The sequence below is a fragment of the Cenococcum geophilum genome (assembly GCF_001692895.1).
Source record: "Cenococcum geophilum 1.58 unplaced genomic scaffold K441scaffold_11, whole genome shotgun sequence".
NCBI lineage: Eukaryota > Fungi > Ascomycota > Dothideomycetes > Gloniales > Gloniaceae > Cenococcum > Cenococcum geophilum.
The window spans coordinates 2,379,388-2,401,902 of NW_027137569.1; the positions used below are offsets into that span (position 1 = coordinate 2,379,388).

The 22,515-nt window shown below is 41.1% G+C and overlaps 4 protein-coding genes across 4 annotated transcripts; 3 read left to right on the forward strand and 1 right to left on the reverse strand.

The window, feature by feature from the left end:
* The first annotated feature begins 5,731 nt into the window (after window positions 1-5,731).
* Window positions 5,732-9,094, forward strand: K441DRAFT_656425 (uncharacterized protein). Its single transcript, XM_067648005.1, has 5 exons — window positions 5,732-6,045; window positions 6,099-6,356; window positions 6,407-7,225; window positions 7,276-7,776; window positions 7,827-9,094. The coding sequence occupies exons 1-5, from the start codon at window positions 5,755-5,757 to the stop codon at window positions 8,646-8,648; spliced, it is 2,691 nt and encodes an 896-aa protein (XP_067506574.1). The 5' UTR covers window positions 5,732-5,754; the 3' UTR covers window positions 8,649-9,094.
* K441DRAFT_29026 (uncharacterized protein) lies at window positions 8,693-9,386 on the forward strand. Its single transcript, XM_067640978.1, has one exon. The coding sequence runs from the start codon at window positions 8,857-8,859 to the stop codon at window positions 9,262-9,264; it is 408 nt and encodes a 135-aa protein (XP_067506575.1). The 5' UTR covers window positions 8,693-8,856; the 3' UTR covers window positions 9,265-9,386.
* K441DRAFT_29022 (uncharacterized protein) lies at window positions 9,387-10,006 on the reverse strand. Its single transcript, XM_067640977.1, has one exon. It carries the CDS (start codon window positions 9,949-9,951, stop codon window positions 9,508-9,510), a length of 444 nt encoding a protein of 147 aa, XP_067506576.1. The 5' UTR covers window positions 9,952-10,006; the 3' UTR covers window positions 9,387-9,507.
* A 3,667-nt stretch (window positions 10,007-13,673) lies between these two features.
* K441DRAFT_656432 (uncharacterized protein) lies at window positions 13,674-15,129 on the forward strand. Its single transcript, XM_067648006.1, has 2 exons — window positions 13,674-14,030; window positions 14,132-15,129. The coding sequence occupies exons 1-2, from the start codon at window positions 13,850-13,852 to the stop codon at window positions 14,902-14,904; spliced, it is 954 nt and encodes a 317-aa protein (XP_067506577.1). The 5' UTR covers window positions 13,674-13,849; the 3' UTR covers window positions 14,905-15,129.
* The last annotated feature ends 7,386 nt before the right edge of the window (window positions 15,130-22,515 follow it).

The following is a 22,515-nucleotide window of genomic DNA, read 5'->3' on the forward strand; positions in this document are numbered from 1 at the left end:
CACGTAGTTAACCTACTTAGCAACTTTAAAAGGTAACTATATATTTCTTGACATGCAATTAAGGTAAAGTTATATGCTATATATTTAACTATTATATATTATCTAATATAATCTTATACAATCTTATATAGTCTTATTACTTAGAGGCTCTACATAAGGCTCTACATAAGGCTCTGTACAAGGCTCTACACAAAGCTCTACATAAAGCTCTACACGAAGCTCTACACGAAGCTCTACACGAAGCTCTGCGTACAGAGGCTCTGCACGAAGCTCTGCATCGGGTCCCCGCTATATTCCCAATAGCGTCTACACGTGTCTCTGCCTATGTAGCCGCCTTATTTTTTACCCTTCCTTCCTTCCTTACATCCTCCCTACCTAGGGAGGCACTAGAACGGCAGCCAGCAGAGGACCGTTGCTAGAACTAGATGACTATCGCTAGAACTAGACGACCGTCGCCAGAACCAGACGACCGTTACCAGAACCAGACGACCGTCGCCAGAACCAGACGACCGTCGTCAGAGCCAGACGACTATCGCCAGAGCTAGACAACTGTCGCTAGAACCAGACGACCGTCGCCAGAACCAGACGACCGTTACCAGGACCAGACGACCGTCGCCAGAACCAGACGACCGTCTCCAGAGTCAGACAACTGTCGCCAAAACCAGACGACTGTCGCCAGAGCCAGACGACCGTCGCTAGAACCAGACGACCGTCGCCAGAGCCAGACGACAACGACTAGCCAGCAAACACTATAAACAATTCGATCGATTGATCGAATCAAGGTAGCACAGACAGGTAGGCACAAACAGGGAGATGCTAACGGGTAGGCAGATGCAGACAGGTAGGCAGATACAGACAGGTAAGCAGATGCAGACAGGCAAGCAAATGCAGACAGGTAGGCAGATACAGACAGGTAAGCAGACGCAGACAGGTAGGCAGATACAGATAGGTAAACAGATGCAGACAGGCAAGCAGATGCAGACAGGTAGGCGATACAGACAGGTAGGCAATGTAGACAGGTAGGCGATGCAGGCAGGTAGGTAAGTCAATAGGTAGATAGGTAGAAGAGAATCATCGCTATATTATATTAAATTATCTAAAATAATATTATTTATTTTGCTAGCCTTATAAATAGCTTTAAAGTAGCTTTTATTTATTTAAAATATACTATTAGTATAAAAGAGGTAAATATAATTATGGTTACTAAATGCGCAGATTGCTGGCAGGTTGCGCGTAGGCTGCGTGTCAAAAAAACACGATATAGGCTAGTCGGTCGAGTTGCCAAATGACCTCAACTGCGCGCCAATTGCGTCAACCACCAACCATTAAGGCCATTGAAAGGGTACCATATTTTCCCGATGAAATAGTACAGGAGTAGTCTTTAGATAAATATACCGCTGCATAAAATTAATAGGCCTTAGTAGAGCATCTATCTCCTATATAGCCAAATTTTTGGCAGCTTGTACACTATGTAGTAGGAGAGACTTTTAGGTATTTAACTACCTTAGCAGCTACCCCTGCAATTAGGATTTCCTTTTATTTAAGGATTTCCTATCTTTTCTCCTTATTCTTTATAGTAAAAACTATAAAGCTAAACCTAATTTATAGATTATATCTCTTTTCCCTAAATAAGATCTATTTAGGTAATCTTTGTATTCTAATAGGATTAAAGGTCTCTATTTCTTCTTTTAGAAGTTTAAAGCCTCCTTCTTCTAGAAAAGGGGAGATAGGGACGCTGTAAGCTACTACCTAAGCCTAAGGCTCTAGTTTTTATTCCCTTTTAAAAGAGAAGTAATTAGACCAGATTTCTTTATATTTAACTAGAAACTCTATATTATATTCTTCTATAGTTATAAGGAGAATATTCTACTTTTCTTTAGTTTTAGCTATAGTAGCTATTACTAGCTTCTCTATTTGCAATTTGGATATAAATAATAATAATTCATTGCTTAACGTCCGATTTGGATCCCTATTGGGCCCACGCGGACTACTCCTTATTTACATATAGGGAGAAAACTCTATTTAAGAAAAATGAGAAAACCCTATAATCTATCTCCCTGCCTTTTGGGACTCGCCTACTTAGCGCCTATAAGTCGCCTATAGTGCTCTACTACCTTACTGTTTAACCTTTTTAGGAACTACTGCTGCCGTAACAAGCTTACGGACGCGCTAGTATTATAAACTATTACTCTACTACTATAGAGTTACTAGGGGGCACCTACTGCTTGCCCCCTTGCCTTTTATTACTATTTCCCTTACAACCTAAAACTAATTTAGCACATTTTAACTAATAAGCCACTAGGTGACCGCCTTAAGGTAGGTAGTTATATATTAGCTAGTAATATAGTAGAGTTTAATATACCTACTTATTTAAGCCTCTACCCCAGTTTTCTAGTGCTTTAGTCCTAGTCTATAAGCAATTAGCTGCCACTACCACTTATACAGGGAATTTCACCATTCTTTTGGATATTTTATAACGGGTTATTAGCCTAAGTACCAGTCTACCCCCTAGTAGTCTGTATAAGAGTCTCCTCCTAAAGTTAGTACGCTTTTGTATAGCTTAGAAGCCTTCCATTGCCTCTAGTTTTATACCTTTTCTATTATTTCCGCCGGCACGGGTATAAGCTACTATTTTTAGAGGTCGCAACTCCCGTCTTACGCGCCTACTGGCGTAATCCTATAAAGGCGTTATAGCTGTATCCTATAATGCAGACTTAGGCGCACTTTCTATAGTTAGGCCTAGCTAAAACCTTCCTACCTAAGTAACTCCTGTTTACTCCTTAAGCATATCTTACTAGCGTACCGCCTTAGAGACGGATGGTTCCGTCTATTAATATACTAATACGCGCATCTGTTCTCTCGAGCTATATAGTAGTCTCTCTAGCTAGGACGTAATCCTACCTACTTACTAGGTGCACTAAGGGTTAGAGCCTAGCTAAGGGGTAAGGTCCTTAGAGCTAGCAGTGGCTACTATATACTACGCCCCGCAGGAGGTTCCCATTTTGCGTTGCCTATAAGAGTCTCCTTATAATAGGCCAACCGTGTCTTGCAAGAAAGGGGCCGTAGAGATACTAGGTCCCGCACTAGACGACCTACTCCCCCCTCTCCTACTAACTAAGCTTGTGTCCCCCCCTTTTATAAGCTGGCCTATATTTCTAACTATTAAGACCTCGTCCGATTGGCCTGTGTTTTCCCTATAGCCTCCCCTATATATATATATTAGGTTACGTACACTATACCTATTAAGACCCTTCTATAAGTCGCCTTATATATATACGCATTAGGTTGCGTATACCACGCCTATTAAGACCCTTCTGTAAGTCACCTATAAGTCGACTAAGTTGTACGCTATAGGGCCGTTAAAGCTGGCCTGTGTTTCTGCTGCCTAGAGCTTTGCCTGTGTTTTTACCTTGTTAAGCCATCTAGTCGCCGTTACGTCGCCATCGCGTTGCTATCGCGTCGCTATCGTCTAGGTTACGCGCACCACGCCTATTAAGACCCTCTTCTAAGTCACCTAGGTGTACTAGATACCAGATAGGCCCTTATAGAGGGGCCTTAATAAGTTCTCTGGGTAAGGCCTTAATAAGTTCTTTATGGTGGCCTTAGGGCCTTAATAAGTTTCGTACAAAGTATCTGTAACGCGTTAACCTTAACAAGTTCTTATAAAAAGAGGTTCCCTACGCCCTTACTATATCCTCTTAGTCTTAGAGCTAGTGTAAGCCTAAGGGTATCCTATTATACGCCTAGGGCGCGTCTACGTTAACTGGCTAAATAAGGCTAGTTTTAGGCCTGGCTGTGAGCCAGGTAGTTATACGTTAGGCGGTTTTCGTATCCCAGTTTCCCTTAATGGCCCCCCTAGATGGTATGGCAGGAGCCCTAAGTAGGGGCAGTAGGACTCCTGGTGTTGTTAAGGGCGATATACGCGTCGCAGGCTCAACACTACAAAGTCGCAACACTAGCGCGCTGCGCGCGCTGCGACGGCTCTCCTCTATCGCCTCTGCACTTAGCCATTATAGGGAATGATTTCCCGATGATGTTTCCACCCGCGGCGACGTGGACGCGTGCAGTAGGGCTTCGCGGGCTTTGGATATAAATAGTTAATTAACTTAATTTTATAGAGAGAAGATATCTAAAGGCTGGTCCTTTTAGTCTATAACTAGAATTAATCTCCTTTTTTATAGCTACTTCTTTTTTCCTCTAGTAAAGGTAGGGCTAGTAGTACTAGCAGTACTACTAGTAGCTACCCTACTAGTAGGGGGAAATGAGGAGGTAGGAGGTAGAGAAGAAGAAGAAGAAGGAAAAAAGAAAGAAGAAGGTAATAAAGGTAGAGGAGCATAAGTAGAAGAAGAGAGGCCCTTCTTTAGCTGTTCTATATAGGTTTTAGGGGCTACCTCCTTACGGAGGGCTCTTACTTCTTCTACTAGTCCCTTTAGGATCTCTGTCTCCTGTTTTTTTATTTCTTTTTCTTTTATAGAAGGACTTTCTCCTACTATAATTCTTTATACGTTATCCCTTATTTATTTAACTTATTCTTTACTTTCTCCTTCTAGCCTTATCTAGGCCTAGGTTAGGCTTTTTAGGGCCTTTTATAGGTATTATTTTAGAGAAGGAGGGGGAAAATATAGACTAGCTATCCTAGACCTAGCTTTTACTATATTTCTTTTTAGGTTTTAGTTATCTTTTTTAAAAGACAATAGGGGGTAGTTTCTTTTTCTTTTATTTTCTTTTATACGAGCTAGAGATGGGTTATCTACTTCTTTTTTTACTTCTGCGTCTTTCCTAAATAGGTAAGAAAAAGATAAAAGAGAAGAAGAAGTAGATAAGAATTTGTTATCACTTATCTCTATAAAAGGCTTTATTTTAGGCTTTATAGCCTTTACTATTTTATATCTTATAGCTTATAGCTTATAGCTTATAGGGGGGGTTCCTAGTTTTTATAGTAGATAATAACCTCCTTAGGTCTCTTATCTCCTAGCATAGAGGTAAAAAACTAGGTAAAAGCCTTCCTGGTTTTTACTATCCTTCTATATCCTTTTTCCTTACTAACCCTACTAGAGAGTTTCTGGGGAAATTAGACTAAAAGGTAGTAGAAAAACTAGGTAAAAAAAGACTATAGTAGTTATTTTCTTCTCTATTAGAAGTAGAAAAAACTACTAAAAAAAATAACTTATTAGGCTTTTACTAGCAAAAAAGCCAGAAAAGGCAATCCTTCTCTTACTAAGGAAAATCTAACTAAAGGAGATATAGAAAAAGTACCTACACCCCCCATTTTATTAGGCTTTTTCTTTATTAGAAGAAAAGCCTAGGAAAAGTCTATTTTGTAGTTTTAGTGTTCCTATCCCTGTCCTGCCTATTTCGCTTATAAGCTAGGACCACCCCTAAGAAAAAATTTCTCTTAGGAAAAAGGGTGTCAAAAGGCGAATAAATCCACCTCTAGCTCGCTAGACAGCAGGAATTGGGTCTTGAGAGTTGGAAAATCGATTGTTTTTTGTAGAAAGATGGGTATGCGTAAGTTTTGAAGTGCGGCGCTACCTTTCAGTAAGGTTGCATGTGTGACACACGAAGGGATACTCTGCATACTGTCTCAGAGTGTTTCTTTCGCTCATTGGGCGCCATTAGCGAGGCTCCCATACATCGAACGCCATAATTGGTTAGTTTATTTCAGCCTCGCGCAACCGGGATTTTGAATATTTAAGAGCGCAGCCTTCCCTTTCATTCCCCAGGAAGGCTTCATTTTTCATCAGAACTGCTATCATGAGCACCGAGTACTTTTACAATGGCCATATCACGGTTAATATTCCACCCCCGTCTCAAGAATCCAACGACATTTTAGGAGCTTTGCTTAAAATTTTGGGGTGGCTCGACAACTCCCTTGCCCAAGCAGCCTTAATTTTACAAAATTTCAATTTCTATCTCGAGAAGGTTCTGGCAGTCATCAGATCCCGTTTGGTCATATCTAGAGGTGGAGCCAAACAATCTAAACCTCTACCACCGTCACGTTCTTCAGCACCCACTACAGCAAGTGGAGAGGCATCAAACTTTAGTGTATGTTCTTAGATTCTCAGCTAAAAATTCTAAAAATCTAATTTGTCTCAAAGAAAGATACAAATGCAAGAATTATATACCCTCGCGGATGTTCACGTTCTGATAGTTTCGAATACATCATTGCATTCCAATTGGATGCTGGCACAGCAGTTCCCAAATTACGAGCAACAAACATTGCAATAACTCCATATACTAGTGATGCGGAGTTATTCGAAATGCTTCGACTGGTGCTTGGACATGAAAATGTCTCTTTGGAGGGCGAGTATGTTCCGCCTCTTTCTGGCAAAGGACGCTATCTGGCTTTTGTAAAGGTATGGCAGCGTTCGCGAGTACCGCTCAAAGCGGACCTAACAAACCACAGATCGAGGGACTTGGATTTCGTGGCACCGACGCTCGGCCGATTTTTCATAAAAACGTCTACTTGGATAAGAGCAACGAAATCTGGGAAGTTAAGCAATCTGACGCAGCTTTACTTGCCACTTACCATGACTATCTCCAACATAATTATCTTTTCGCAAGTTCTTCATCAACGGAACGGTCTATAATACCATACATTCCCCGTCGCAGAAGCCCTATTGAGTGTGACGGGGATACTTCAAATGATGCATACGGTTTGGCCTTGGACTACTTTCCAAATTTAATAAATTTTAATCATATAGCTCAAATTGGGGCATTTTCCCTCTCCCTTACAGGTACCATGTACCGGAAAATTTCCAGCCCATCAGGATCCCACAAAACACAGAAATTGCATATGTTAATCTCCCACGTCACCTGTTTGATTATAGGCTCTCTGATATTGATCCTTTTGCGACAGTTTAAAATGTATAAACTGCATCTTGAGAACCTGGCCGACGTTAAAGCCTGGGCCTCCCTTTTATCTGTGATATATTTCCTGGCTAGATATCTATTTCTACTTCTAAACCTGGCGATGATGATTAATTCAGGATTGGGCGTTTTCTATTACCTAGAGAACGGCCATATTATGATGTTGGTAGTTTTTCATTTATTTCTATTTTACACACTACCAAAACTGTATCTACTGAGCCAGCGGGAACGACGAATTTGGCAAGGTCGATCAGTATTACTTCTTCCCCCGAGTAAGCTGGAAAGGCTTCTATTGCTTTTCGGGTCAAGAGGTGATGGTTTAAATCCAGGAACTGTTCGGCTGAGTTGGAAATGCGTCTGTAGTTTCCAGAAACACTTTTAATTTTATTACTAACGGCTTTATAGAAATGTGGTCGTCGATTCTTCCTAGATCTCAAGCAGTCGCAAACGGATATTTCCTTTTTCGCTATAATGTTTAATGAGATCCTAAGAAAACCTACACCTTCAGGAAGAGCCGCTGGGCGGCACTCGGGCCTTGAGGACTGTGCGGTTGGAAATCCTGCTCCAGCGACATACAGTCCTAAGAACTCATCTTCACATCTATTCCTTGGACGGATCGAGAGAGTATCGACTAGAGAAAGTATTTCTCACACGCGTAAAAATGCTGAAACCATAAATGATATTCGCCTACGCAAATCGGCAGATCAAAAGATACCATACAAAAGATGGATTCTTACCTGTTTCCCGCAAAAACGTGGTGATTATAAGCTAGAGCATACTTGCGTGTTAGAAAGGAGAGGGGATAATGACCTCTTTCAGGAGATCCAGAGATTATACGAGAAACAGCGGCCTAAGAATTTGTGGCCGTTGAATATGAGAGACGTTACAAAAATCCACTTAGTTAAGGCAAGTAAAGCACTTTGATCTATTGAAGTCAGTAACGCTAATTTTAGCAGTTTCATGTTCGTAAAATTCAAAATCTCAAGATTTCCCAAGAAGTTGTGACCCGTTGCGAGAAGTGGGAACTGCCAGATGCTGCTAGCGAACCTGACTGGGAGTATTTGAATCAGGAGGACATCGGGTTGGATACACTTCCCGAATTTCTCATGTATCTTTGGCATCTGGCTAAAGAAGCGAAATCCTCAAAGTCCCTAGGTCAATCGGAACCACGTTCAACAATCGATATCAACTGTTCATATGGCTCTGAACCCATTCTGCCGACTACAGAAGCATCACTATCAAACCCAAAACCATTTTGGGCGCGCAGTATTCGAGCTATAAAAGTATTCCTGCCCCCCAAATCTAAAAAAGCTTCGACACTATCGCACGCCAGTGAAAATCCATCCAGGTTTTGGTTGATATCGCAATGGTGTTCATCGTTTGTTTCTTCTTCTAAGCAGCCACCGCCAGCGCCTACTGAATTAGAACTACATGCTCTACCCTCCCCGCTTGACTGCGGTTTCGAGATAGAAATTTCCCCACCACCGGCATCTTGGGTTTTTGAATCAATACCCAAAAGGATACGCTCAAAACTAGTGCCAGACCCATCCTGCCGTCGTGCTGTGGCCGGTTGGGGTCTATGGATCCAGGAAGACTTTGTTATATCCTGGACTGCCTTAGCCCTAATTAACCTTGTACTTGCGGTATCCCTCGCCATAAGTGTTGGGCTATCGGTTAAACGTGGGATGGTGTGGTTCACGATTGCCGGCTACGGTATAAGCTTGGCATCGTTTATCCTCGCCCAGTGGGTTGCGAAGACGAAGGATTCGAAAAGATGATGGAGCTATAGACTGTAAGGGCGCCAGTTTAGGTCTTGTTATCAAACAGTAACGAGGGATTTTAGAAGACATATCAAATTGATTTATGTATTTTCAGGCGTTAGGCATGCTTTTAGAACTACAGAGCAACTACAGGTTACTAAACAGCAATCATACACACAATTTCCGGAGTTGCTACTCCACATGCATTCTATAGAGCTTTTACTTCATGGATCTAACTCCACCCACTTGCAAGTCTGATAACTGCCAATCTAATCTCTACCATGGCCCAAAACCGACCAACACATGGTGCCTCCCTTCCTCGCCCCTTCCCTCCTCTCCCTTCTACCCCCACCCCACCAACCCCCTACCCAGGCTTCCGTCCCACAATGTAAACCAAAAACCAAACGCTCTCCCCCTTTACAAACATCCCCTCCATCCCCCTGCCCTACTCTCCCCGTCCCCCACCGCCCTCAACTTCCCCAAACCCCCCTATAAAAAACCCCCCATACCGTCCCGAGTACGCCCCAAACCCCCGCGCCTCCGCCGGCAAACCCCCCCCCCAACACGCCATGCGACCATACATACCATCGCACCCGCACGTCGACAAGGCCCGCGCGCTGCATGTATGTTGTGATATTGGCGCCGCAGGCGGGATCCATGCCCTTGGCGCGCATGGCGGCGTTGAGGGAGCGGGTCTAGGGGGGTTGGTGGTGGGTTAGGTCAGTAGCGGTATTGACGTGGAGGTCAGGCTGTAAGTCGTCGTCATGGTCGTGGTCGTGGTTGTGGTGGTCGTCACTATCACCATCACCGTTAGGGGAGGGGGGAGGGGAAGTGGGAGGAAGTGGCAGAGAAGGAGCTGGAATCAGACACCGGGACGTCATGCGGGGGGAATGTTTCCGGCGGCGAGGCGCGATGCCAGACATAGCACGCGTCGTGCAGTTCTGCGTACCCGCCCGGTTCGGGCAGCGAGGCGACGGCATCGACGTAGCGCTGCCAATCCGTCATGCCGAGGATGAGGAGGCGGCTGAAAACGAGACCGAAGGAGGCGGGCGCGAGGCGCGGGTTCCGGGGGTTCGTCGGCGGCGGGACGGACGAGCCCTTTGAAGTCGCCTTGGATGAACTCGAGGTTTAGGGGGTAGGCGCGGAGGGGTGGGACGGGGGATAGGTCGAGCCCGTAGACGGTGGTGGGGTGGTGGTTGCGAAGGAGTAGGTGACGAAGCTCGATGGCTGGGGTAGAACATCTGGAGGGTTCATGTTGTGTAGAGTGAAACAACTGCCGAAGAGACAGGGTTATCAGAAAAGGGTCCGGTAGGAAGAACATTAAATAAGTATGTACATACAATTGGTGTTCATGACCAGCTTCACCCCCCCTTTAGCGAGCGCTGGGGGGTGACACGTTATGTCCAGAAAATAATTTGACTCAGCATGCTCAGACCAAGAAACCGATGAATATCCGCTGCGCGGATAATCGAATATCCGCAAGCTAACCTATTCGATCGATCGATCTGTTTCTTAGTCTAAGCCACTTTGGCAAGCTTTTAGAAGCCAAGCCGCTTTATTTGTATAAGGCAAATCATCAACTTTAACGAAATTAATGTAAGTAACCGCCACATCTATTATCCTGTCAATACCTGCATTAGAGTCACCTTTATCAGCTCTCTAATCGATAGATTTTCCAGAACCAACTGCCAGCCATAGGTGCATCTAAAAGGCGTGAAAGAAACCCCTATTTCATCTAGCAGGAACTAGTCTTCTTAAGCTTTCGATCGAACGGTAGATATCTAGGACATCTGCATTGTGTACTAGTGCATCTAATGCGACTAGAATTCAAATTCAAGACGTTGGGCGCACGTATTTAACATACAAATGGTCTTTATTAATATCCATAAGCGTTACGTGGTAGTTTTACACCACTTCTCTAGCAACAGTAGCATCGTAGCCGTGACAGATNAACNAGCTATAAATAGTATTACAATAGGCAGAAGGAGAAGAAGCAGGCCCAACAGCAACCTCGGCAGCAGCCTCTACAGTAACCTCTGCAACAGCCTCCACAGCAGCCTCCGCAACAGCCTTCGCAACAGCCTCCGCAACAGCCTCCGCAACAGCCTCCGCAATAGCCTCCGCAACAGCCTCNGCAGCAATCTCCACAGCAATCTCCGCAGCAATCTCCGTAGCGGTCTCCGCAGTCTCCGCAGTAGCCTCCGTGCTATTGCTCCAGTTGTAACCAGCCACGCCAACCCTTCTAACTTAGCCAGTTTAAAACTTACGAGATCTGCTATATAACCAATAAAAAAGCTCTANACTAAAGGTNTAAGCGGACGCAGTTATATAACTNATAACGGCTAGGACGGTTGCTAGTAGCCTAGATAGTAGTGGCCAAAGCAGCTAGAGTAGGGGACGGTATGGCAGCAGTAGCAGTAATAGCAGTAGTGGTAGCAGTAGGGCAGCAGTAGGGCAGCAGTAGGGCAGTAGTAGGGTAGTAGCAGGTTAGTAGTAGGGCAGTAGCAGGGCAGTAAAAATTGAGGGCTGTAAGTTCTTGGAAAATTTGGCAGAATTCTCGTATTGTACACTTTGGCAAACCATATTACGGCTATTTTAAAATTAATATCAGGAACGGGAAGGCAGGGAGACTTTTTATATAGACCATTTGATTCGCCAGAGCTCAATATATAATTAATGGATTTTTTAAGCTGCCCAAACTCGTTGTAATAATAAAAAGTGAATATCCGTAATATTAGCAATGTGGATTTAGCGACGTGCTTTANAAACGTCTGCNAAAGTGTCTCAGACCACACAGGGACAGATGGCCTAAACTNGTTTAGTGCCATCGGGCCGGATTTATCCGGCGTCCCATGTGGTCTGAGCATGCTGAGACAAGAAAATAATATCATACGGAGTTCGTCACGTGTTCAGCAAGTAAATATCACGATTTATTGTAAAAGTTACATAATACCCTCCTCTAAAGAAAGAAAAAGAGAGGAGATTACAAAAAGATAATAATTAGTATAGGCATATTTTATATCGGAAGATCTGGATGGGCACAAAAGGTAGGTAAACAAGATAGGATTTGTTTAGATTAGGAAAAGCGTGCCAGTGGGGGCCAACATGAGGAGCCACTAGGCGGCAAGCTTGGCAGCATTGATAACGACACGACTTGCAGGTTCTCGAGACTTCGGACACACTCCCCTGTCCACAATTTTTCTATTGGCACATTGGTTCCCGTCTCTACCTATTGCTACTTATGGCTGATGTTAAAGGGGTTTTTGGTGGTAATAGCAGTGGAACAAACACGATGGCAGCAACAGCCTTCCAGAGTCTCCGCCTAGAGAGGACGGAGGTAGACCTAACTCGAGAACATACTTCTATGAGTGTAAGTCACAGTGACATTAAGCTTAGCTTAAATCAACGCTTAGATTACTATTTCACGTCCCTATTGGATGGAAATGGATCTCACACCTATTCCGATAACGAAATCTTGGAGATCAGAGACCTTATCCGATCTTTGGACAATAATGGGATTTTGGCCACCGCTCCTCGCCTTTATATTGTCCTGCGACGCGCTGGTCTACTCAACTGGAACTTGTTCCGTGAGTTTATATCCAACAACCTATTAGACACTGGGTTTCCTTTCTCTGAATCGAACTTACATCTATGGACCTGTTACAACGGCGTACATTTACCCAGACTCAATATTGCATACTCACAAAGGAGTCGACTGGCGGCAGGTGCGAGAAGGGTGAGCATTGCCAATCAGTTCCAAAATCCCTTTTAAAGAGTTAGTCTTCTAGGCAACGGAGGGTATGCGCAAGTGGAGAAGGTAACAAGCAAAATTACTGGTCTACAGTATGCTCGTAAACGTCTTAACCGGCGCGCTTTTGGTAACATGCGCGAAAACATTCGTCAGTTTTAGAACGAGATAAAAACGGTTAAGAAGCTCCACCATTAACATATTGTCGAAATAATTGGGAGTTACACGGACCCGTGCTATGCCGCGATCATAATGGCACCTGTTGCTCTACTAGTAGAGGTCTCCTTCTATACTTATAATTATTTACCTATATATTATCCTAATTAATAATATTTACTAGCATTTTAAGAGGCTATATATAGGTTTATATTAATTATAAGCTTCTTAAATATACTAATATTAAAGAATAGTAAAAATACTTAAATTGGTAGGTTTTATCTAGATCTATATTTACTAAATATTATATTAATTTAATTTACTAGTATATAGTAAGCAGAGCACTTATTATCCTTATTTTAATTAAAAAAGTTATTAGATTTAATATCTATATTAATACTATTAATAGGCTTATTAATACACTAAGTAGTAAATATTAACTTATTTAAAAGGTTAATAACTTTAAGATCTAGTTTAGGAATAGTGGCTAGAGGCTCCTATAAAATAGGAACAGTAGAAAGGCCCATTCCTATAACTTCTTCAGCTAATAGCTCCCGTAATTTAGTCTTATCTACCTTATTTGCCTTACCCTTAGTAGTCTTGCTATAGGCTTCAAAAACAGCTCCTAATTTGTCCTTAATATCCTCTATCTAGCTACTTGGCTAAGCCTCTACTCTCTGCTGTATAGCTACTGCTAATAAGCTATTGTGTATATACTGCGTCACTTAAAAGGATTATAAATAGGACTCCTAGGCTTAAGGTGCTTTTAGAGGCTTTGGAGGCTTAAGAGCTAAAAATACACGACTCTTTTTAGGCGGTATAAGGACAATATTTTACTGACAATTCGATGATTAAATAGGCGGCGACAATATTAAAAGCTTTTTAATAAACTACACCAAATATTAGAGGCTTCCTGGCCACATCGCTGCTGTTTACCGCAATATCGAAGTGTCAATGAGGCGCCAGCACCCTTGCCGCCGAGCAATCGCACTGACCAGAGGCTTCAACACCAAGCTCTTTACAGTAGAGAGCCTCTAGATTGGCTTAAGAGGCGTGCATATACGAAAAGTCCTTGAATTCTTGCCAGACCAAGGGATGAATTGCAGGAGCGGAAGCAGGGATGTCTCGTATACGAAGCCCCTAAAAGCAGCGGGATAAGGACCCACTGCCCCCGTCGGTGGGGACGTTCTTTAGTTGTCCTAGTCCCTTCCCTCGTGTCTTCTATTATTGAAATGTCAGCCACCATTTCATGACGTGAAAACCTGTTTGTTTCTCTTCTCTATTGTAGTATTTCTATTTCTTCTGCCTTGTCAGGATGTCTACAAACCCATGGGTTAACCCACCGCCCATGGGCACGACTGGTGTCTATTCTGCGAACCAAGTCTGGGAGCTGGGCTCAGTGCAAGAGCTACGCTGGTCAGCGAGCATTAAGAGCCCGTCTCTGACCGCATGGCAGGATGCGCCTGGCGACATTTCCACCACCATCACGAGTCCGGGTGAGTTGGTCAATTGCCACATCTACCTAGATTTGCCATTCTCAGCCTAGTTCTGTATATCCAGATGGAAGATCGATTACTGACCATCTTCGCTCGTACAGGGGAGCTAACAGACTACGTGCAAGCCTACAACTGGACCGTCTCAACCGGCGGCCTCAACCTCGCCAAAACCCCCGCCTTCTTCCTCGAACTCTACGACTCCACAAACAACGAGAACAGCTGGTACAGCCACTACGTAAATATCACCGTTCCCGTCGTCAGCTCCTCCGCTGCCACCGCCTCATCTACCACACAAGCCTCCTCAACCCCATCCTCCACCCCCTCCACCTCAGCCACCCCAACCCAGCCGGCAGACTCCAACTCCATCCTCGCCATCATCTTAACCGGCGTCCCCTCCTCTGCCATCACCGACCCCGCCGCCCAGTGCTTCCTGCATAACACCCCCTTCGGCCCGCAATATACGACGCCGGCATGGTACACTGCGCTCCCCGCCCCCGCGCAAAGCTACCTCGTTTCGTTGAACGCACATAACACCGCCGCCTGCACCGCCGCGCCCTCTCCAACCACCAGCCCTTCTGCTTCCGCAGTAGCGAGCGGACTTAGCACTGGCGCGAAGGCTGGGATCGGGATTGGGGCAGCTGTTGGGGGGATAGCGGCGGTGGCGGGGCTTGCGGTGTTGTTGTGGTGGTGGTGGAGGAGAGATAGGGGCGCGGAGAGGGCGCCGGTGGAGCTGGGGGCGGAGAAGGAGCGTGTGGAGGGGGATGCGGGGGCGGTTTATCGGTATCAGGCGCCACCGCAGGAGATATTGGGGGATGAGCGGGTGGCGCATGAGATGGCGGTGGAGGGGGTTAGGGGGGGTAGAGGGGTCGGATAAGGGGCCGCGAAGGGGTTTGAAGGGAATAAGGCGGCAAAGGACCGGCCTTCTGGAGTCTAAGATTGCGGGATAAGAGCTTAGGGGGTTTATTAATATTTAGGTTCCAGTGTTTTAATTAATATTTAATATCAATATAAGGGTGCATTGATATTTATATTGAACGCGCTTTTAGTATTAATATTATATTAAATATTAAACCTAGGTAGGTCTTATACAGAGCCTTAGCACGTATTTTAGGTTAAATTTAGGCTCTAAATTAATTAAATTAGGCACGGAGCTTTAAAGGACGATTGATCTTTTATAGCTACTTCCAAATATTATAACCTTTGGCTTAGTGTAATAGTCGTTAACTACTTTAATAATCCTCCATAGTCTAGTAAGACCTTATCTATTAACTATACAGCCACTATTTTACTACCTGCTGTAATATTACTATGTAGTTAGCTCTTTAAACACTCCGTACGCTTAATATTTATACTTCCTAGTAATATACGGTCCTATAATATTATTTACCAAGCACCTAAAATGATTCGCTCTGCCTCTACTAATATAGAGGGTATAGATAGTATATTAATCGCCATCTAAGAGAGTCGTAGTTAGTTACTATAATATGTTAGATTAAGCAACTAATTAAGCGCTATTCCTTAGATTAATATAGGCTTTACATTAATAAAGTCTTTGTTGGGAATAAAGGCAAATGGTCACTATATGAGGCATATTGCCGTCACGTGTAGCAAGTTGCCGTTACGTGCGGCAAGTTGCCATCACGTGCCGCCGCGGCACTAGCGTGGTGAGGAACCTTAAGTTCCTCACCCCTTTCTTAAAGAAGAAAATAGAACAATTATTATACTATCTACGAACCATAGCTACGTGATATCCCCCTTATATAACCAACACTAATTAGTGGTTAACTTTATAGTTATGCTATAGAATAGCTAGGTATTCACTAAGAAGAGACGAGCTACTATACTAGTGCTACTCGTGCTAAGGGAAGCTGTCTTTTAAGGTTAGAACTGGTCCTAAACCTTAAATAGAACTTTTCCATAAATCTAAGGATCTAAAGGCTAAAACTAGTCTTAAGCCTTCCCTAGATTATAGATTCTTGCGTCTATTACGCAGAATAATACACTTTATAAGTCTTCGCGATTTAAGGCTAGAACTAGTCCTAAGCCCTATAATCGCAAATATATATTATAAACGCGTACTAAATAACAATTCCTATATCACCAATATTCCCTTCCTCTAAAGATATAACTATGGCTACTCCAAACAACTAGAGAGACTTCTTACTACTAGGGGTAGCTATATACGCGAAACTTATTAATAAAGATTGGGACGCATTTACCTTTAATATAATAACCTATACTATAAAATAAGTTAACGGCTTTTTTTTATACTATATTCTATTCTACTAAGATAGCTATTACGCCGATTTATAGTTATGGGAATACTTTAGGGAGGATTTTATAGGATAGACCGCCGACATCTAGGCACTTAGCAATGTTAATATTATTTAGAATTTTTAAGACTCCCTTTAAAGGAATAGGGTGTATATTACTAAAGACGGTAACCTAATTATTAGTAATATTTACGCCGTTCTTACTAGTATAGAAGAACTAATATAGACGGAAGCTAAGATTATACGTTAACTACGGAAACCTAAAACTAACCTATATTCTTTAGAAGGCAACTTTAATTCGGAACGAAACCCCTAAAACGCTACTCTCCTACCTAAAGGTACTCTTCCACCTAAAGGTGCTCTTTCTCTACCTCTACTACCTCTAACTCCTCTATCCTAGCCAATTAATAAGCCTCTATTTTAAGAAGTTATAAATTTAATAAAGGTATATTTAGATAAAGAGAAGAAGTTTAGAGGAGAATTGTACGATATGCTCGGAGTAAAACTATAGGTCTTTTATAACTGCTATAATAAGGTTAAAATTTAACGCTATTAGTTCTATTATGCTTTCTCTATTATATTAAAGGGACGGGCGGCAATGTTCTATTATAACTATATTGCAGGTAAAAACTATAGCTTTAATGTAATACTTTAGCTTACTAGAGCCTACTTTAAAACCAATAAAAACCGCTAACTCTATATATCCGAATGGCGGGAGACTATATTCTAAAGAGTTATCGCTTCTAACCCAATAATAACTTGCCTAGAGTGCCTTTAACTACTCTTTAATAAACTCTAGAAAATCTAACGCGGACTTACTAAAACTTACTAAAATAAGAACAGCCTAAGGGACTAGGTTATTTTAGTATACTATAGCGTTCCTAAGTGCAACTTGGCGCTATATAAACCTATAGACATGTTTAAAGGAGTATATACCAAGCTATGCTCCGCTGTAGGTACTGTAATATAAATATAAGAATCTTAATAGCTCTATACTAAAAGCCCTACCTAACTAAGCGTTCCTAACTAATATAATTATAACTAGACTAATTAAATATATAGCGGCCGTAGTAGGGAATACGGTAAAGGGTATAATTAACGTCGACTATAAGGTAATTATAGAGGTCCTTATAGAGGTTTATTTTAAAGTAATTGCTAAAAGAAGTGCTATATTTATAAGAAGCTAAATTGCTAGTTAACTAGACACTCCCTTAATAAGCGAAAAGAGGCATATAATAAGTTCCATTAAAGTATAAGAAACGTTAGAAATTATAAGGCTACTATAGCCTACTTTTAAAGCTTCCTGGTTTAATATAAAGGCGTAAAAGATCTTAAGGGTAAGGTTAATAAAACTAAATAGCTCCTTATAGATATAAAAATTAAGGACTACTTACCTAACCAATACTTTACTAAGTATGGTAAGGTAAATAGTATATAAACCATCGCTGTTTTTAATAACTAATCTACGCTCCATTTTATTACGAANTTAGATATCTTTAANAAGCCAAAGGAGAGCTCNNCGTTTTCCTTTAACGACAGATACTNAGCAAACGTCTTNTATNGTATTATACCGGATACTAGAGCCGCAGGAGTATNTATAGTAGGAGAACCTTAAGTTCGAGCCCTTTAGCAGCTTAATAGCTCTATTTAGATTAACTATTTAACGGCAGGCTAACACACAATTAATTTTAGCAAAGGTACTACAATCTCTCTTAGCATAATTAGGGTTTAAACCCCCTTAGGGTACATTACTTTTTACGTTATTCCCACAAATACCCTATTTTTATTTTATATTAGAGATATAGACAAACTAGGCGTTAAGCTTAATAACCTTAAGAATATACTTATATAGGGAGATAATCGGGTGCCTATTATACGTAAGTAGGGTTACCCTTAGCTGCTCCTTTAATAACTAGAAAAGAGTGTTGCTTAGAGCCATTTAACTAAGTTAGAGTTACGCCAACTACACCGTCGTTTTAGTTACCTATTAGTTCACCAATTGCTTAGGGTTCTTTAGCGAGTAGGCTATAAAGTTAAGGTTAAGGCAATTAAGCATCTTATAAAATACTACTACCACTACTAAATAAACTAAAGGTCCCCTGGCCAATTTAAGTTCACCCTTAAAGATAACTATAACTTTAACTTCTGTATTATTATTGACGTTATATACCTTAGCGGCAAGCTAGTACTCTAAGTTGTTAACTTCTTAACCTCCTTCTAAGCCGCACGATTCTTAAAGGATATATTAGCTAAGAACGCATAGGATACCCTTTAGTTATATTAGATTAATGTCTACCTAGGACCCCCTAATTAAATCGTCCACAACGTAAGAAAGAACTTTTTATCTATAGAGTTCCGACAATAAATAAAGGCAATAGTAATTGAGGTTAAGGAAGTCCCTGTTAAGGCATATAATAGTATTAAAAAAGTAGAGCAATATTATACGCCATTACGCCACGTATATAAGATTATCTCTTTAGAACTAAAAGATACTAGCGAAGAATTTACCTTATAAATGGCTGTTAAAGCTATTAATAATTCCGCTGGCCCGGATGGACTTATACCTATATTACTAGTCTTTAGCGCCTACCTACAAATAACTAACAATTCTCTACTATTTCCCTCCATTATATAATAAGCTAAGGCGATTCGCAAGGCAATAAAGGAGGTATAACGCCTCTATGCTATACGCCAGGTCAATAATATACTAGGAATAAGAAATGGCCTAAATACCTTAACTGCGCTCGATCTGCCACTCCAGTCTAAAGTACGCGTATAGCGTAAAAGGGGAGGATAATGCCTTACGGACCCACCTAATTCCGTTTAACTGTTATTAAGCCTTACTACAAAGATAACAATTCCAAGCCTTTATAGGATGCCTTAGAAGATGCCCTAGAAGAGAACTACGATTAATATGCTCTAGAAGGCGACTACAATCCCGATATAATTATAGTAGATATGCCACAATTACGACGCGGTAGAGGTCGCCCAAAGGGATTATAAAATTGCTAACACCTTATTAATTTTAAAGAACAATTTATTGCCGCCATTAAGAATAAAGTTAAGTTATTAATAGCCTTTATAATAGCTAAAGAGAAGGCTAACTTTAAGCTCGCAAAACAGCTCTAAAAGGAAGGTTATATTATAACCCTAGAAGCTCCTTTCTAAGTATCTAATAAGCAGGAGATCAACGGTCTTATCGCAAGAGGAGTCTTTAAATTCGAGAAATATAACCCTACCAAGTTCGATGGAGTTCGCATCTTTAAGTTAAGAATGGTTAATAAGATTAAGGGTAAAGCTACTAACGCCCCATTTAAGAAATTAAGGCTTATTATCTAAGGTTACAACAATAATAGTAAAGAGATAATTCTTATACAATCTCCTATAATTTAACGAGCTAGTTAGCGAGTTATTATTATATTAGCTCCCTCCTTAATAAAGAATAAAATAGCAGTTTATTTACGAGATATTACTTAAGCCTACACCCAATCAGAGACGCACCTTTAGCGCTTAATATTAGTATACCTTCCAGAGTAAATTCGCTACTAGTATCCTAAAGATACAATCATAGTTATACTTAAGCCATTATATAAAATTGCAGAGGCAGGAACTCACTGGTGGGCTACCTATAGTAAGCACTATAAAGAGAAGCTTTTAATAACTACTTCTATATTTAATCCCTACTTCCTTATTACAACCACAGGAACCCTATTTAGAATTGTTGGTATATAAACTAATAATATAATTATCTTAGGAGACAACTAATTCTTAGCTCTTAAAGAGGATAAGCTAGTAAAGGTAAATCTTATAGCAAAGCTAAAGGAAAAGCTTAACTTAATAACACTATTACTCTTTAATAGATGCATCCTCTCCCTAAACAAGGATTCTATTGCTTTGCGCTAGAAGGGTTAAGGTAAGAAGATTAACGTTATTAACGTTAATTCCCTAAAGCAAGGATATATAGAGTAACGTGCTCGCGGAGCTTATATTGCTTCTATCTATTAACCCAAGGCTTTATTTAATCTCTCCATTACCGCCTAATACCAGAAACTAACTAAGGATAATATTCTTGCCCTAAATAAACGTCTTTTCTAGCAAATAAACTATCTTAATTGGGGACTACTCTACGTGCTTATTAATCTTCCTACTACTAAGCTCTTTATATTTATTAATAGATCGTTTATAAATAATAAAGATTTTAGCTCCTAGTTAGGATATAAGATTATTATTGCGAATAAATTTACTAGAGAGAATAACTTCATAATCTATAGCAATCTTATTTATTAGAGCTTAACTAAGAGTAAGCGCGTTACCTAAAGTGTTTTGGCGTTAGAGATATATAAAATAGTTAGCAGAGTTAATATAGCAATTGCAATTAGAACTACCCTAAAGATAATTATAGATTAACTCGAACTTCCCGTTATCCCTATAATTATATACACCGATTTATTTTCCCTCTATAAGTATTTAGTTAAGCTTAGTACTATAAAGGAGAAGCGCCTTATAATTAATATTATGGCACTTTAGCAATCCTATAAGCGTTAAGAACTCTTTAAGATTTAATAAATTAATAGCTAAGATAACCTAGCAGATATAATAATAAAGGCGAACCTAAATAAGGCACTAAAGACCGTTTAATAATATAAATACTCTATAATATTATTAAGTTTAAAGGTTAGGTTAAAAGGAGTCCCTAGAAATTTCTTAGTTATATAAGGTCTTAAGCATATCTTAGGGAACTTTAACTAGCAGTTAAAGTTGTCTAATTAGTTAAAATTCTACAAAACAAACCTTACTAACTTAAACTAGCTATATAAGGATTTTCCATCCCTAGGATAAAAAATCGCTATTAGCTCGCCTTACCGCTAGCGCCTTAGCGGCCCCCTACTAATAAAATACCTACCCCATAACTTATAAGCAAGAAAGTACCACGTACTAAAAGGCAAACTTTAGAATAAGCGAGACTAATATCCGCATTACAATAGCAACTCGTAGTAATTATAAAATTCTTTTATTTTCATTTTACTAGTTAAGCGGTATAATCAGTATAAAGATAGCAAACCATAAAAGAAGAGTTGCTATAGTATTTATTGGGATATAAAGGCAGAAATGCTCCCCATACTATATAAGGTTAGGTTATTACCGTTTTATACTTATAGCTAAAGTATGCCGTTTTATATACGGCAAAGTTGCATTATAATTGCCGCCGCGCGCACTAGCGTGCTGAGGAACCTTAAGTTCCTAACCCAGACTTCTTAAAAGAAGAAAATAGAACAAATTATTATACTTATCTACGCAACCGTAGCTACGTAATATCCCCCTTATGTAACCCAACAGTCTTTAAATTCTTCTTTAATATCACATACATAGTGACGCTATTAAGTAGGGCTATATATAACATGCTTAATATAGGAAGGCTTATTAGATAGATTAACTAAGGATACGTAGATAGCAAAGGTAACTAGCGTGCAACTCGAAGCATCAGAAAATTTTAATTAAGAGCACAGTTAGGTACGCAGAGTGTCGTAAAACCGGGGTCTGCAAAACCTGCATAAAGTCGCGATCTAGCAGAATATAATTACGGCAACTGACAGCGATTTGTCGACAATACGAATAGGTCTAAAACCCACATAAAGTCCCCGCAAAATTGCAACCCGTTTAAGTAGACCATAAAATTTGGCTGCAACAAAATACGCAACAAAAATACTAGAAAGCACGTACACGAAAATCGACACCAAAAAGACTCTGAGCACGAAGGTCTCATGCACAAAGCTCTGATACACAAAGCCCTGCACGAACCCCGCACGAAGGCTCTGCACAAAGCTCTACAGCAAGCTCTGCAAGAAGATATGCACGAAGCTCTGCACGAGGCTCTGAACAATAACTCTAACCACGAAGCTCTGCACGAAGCTAGGCTACGAAGATCTTAGTCACAAGAGCTTCAGCTCGATTAAAATTAGGAGGCTCTATACAAGGAATATGCATCGAAGCATCTACACAATGGCTCTGCACGGAAGCATCTACACGAAGATCTGCAAGACAGCACTACACGAAAGCTCTGCACCAAGCTCAACACGAGATATGCACGAACATATACACGAAGCTTTGCACCAAGACTCTGACACGAGTAGCTTTGCAAACCAAGCTCTACACAGAAAAAGCCTCCGCTAACGAAGCTCTGCCACGAAGCTCTATACGAAGCACTGCGTATA

What these genes read in the sequence shown, in the direction of transcription:
- K441DRAFT_656425 (XM_067648005.1), top strand. Translation starts at nt 5,755, where the DNA reads ATGAGCACCGAGTACTTTTACAATGGCCATATCACGGTTAATATTCCA. An exon ending in TTCGGCTGAGTTGGAAATGC is followed by an intron (nt 7,226 to 7,275) that starts GTCTGTAGTTTC and finishes ACGGCTTTATAG; the next exon opens with AAATGTGGTCGTCGATTCTT. An exon ending in CAAAAATCCACTTAGTTAAG is followed by an intron (nt 7,777 to 7,826) that starts GCAAGTAAAGCA and finishes TAATTTTAGCAG; the next exon opens with TTTCATGTTCGTAAAATTCA.
- K441DRAFT_29026 (XM_067640978.1), top strand. Translation starts at nt 8,857, where the DNA reads ATGGATCTAACTCCACCCACTTGCAAGTCTGATAACTGCCAATCTAAT.
- K441DRAFT_656432 (XM_067648006.1), top strand. Translation starts at nt 13,850, where the DNA reads ATGTCTACAAACCCATGGGTTAACCCACCGCCCATGGGCACGACTGGT. An exon ending in CACCACCATCACGAGTCCGG is followed by an intron (nt 14,031 to 14,131) that starts GTGAGTTGGTCA and finishes TCGCTCGTACAG; the next exon opens with GGGAGCTAACAGACTACGTG.
- K441DRAFT_29022 (XM_067640977.1), bottom strand. Translation starts at nt 9,951, where the DNA reads ATGTTCTTCCTACCGGACCCTTTTCTGATAACCCTGTCTCTTCGGCAG.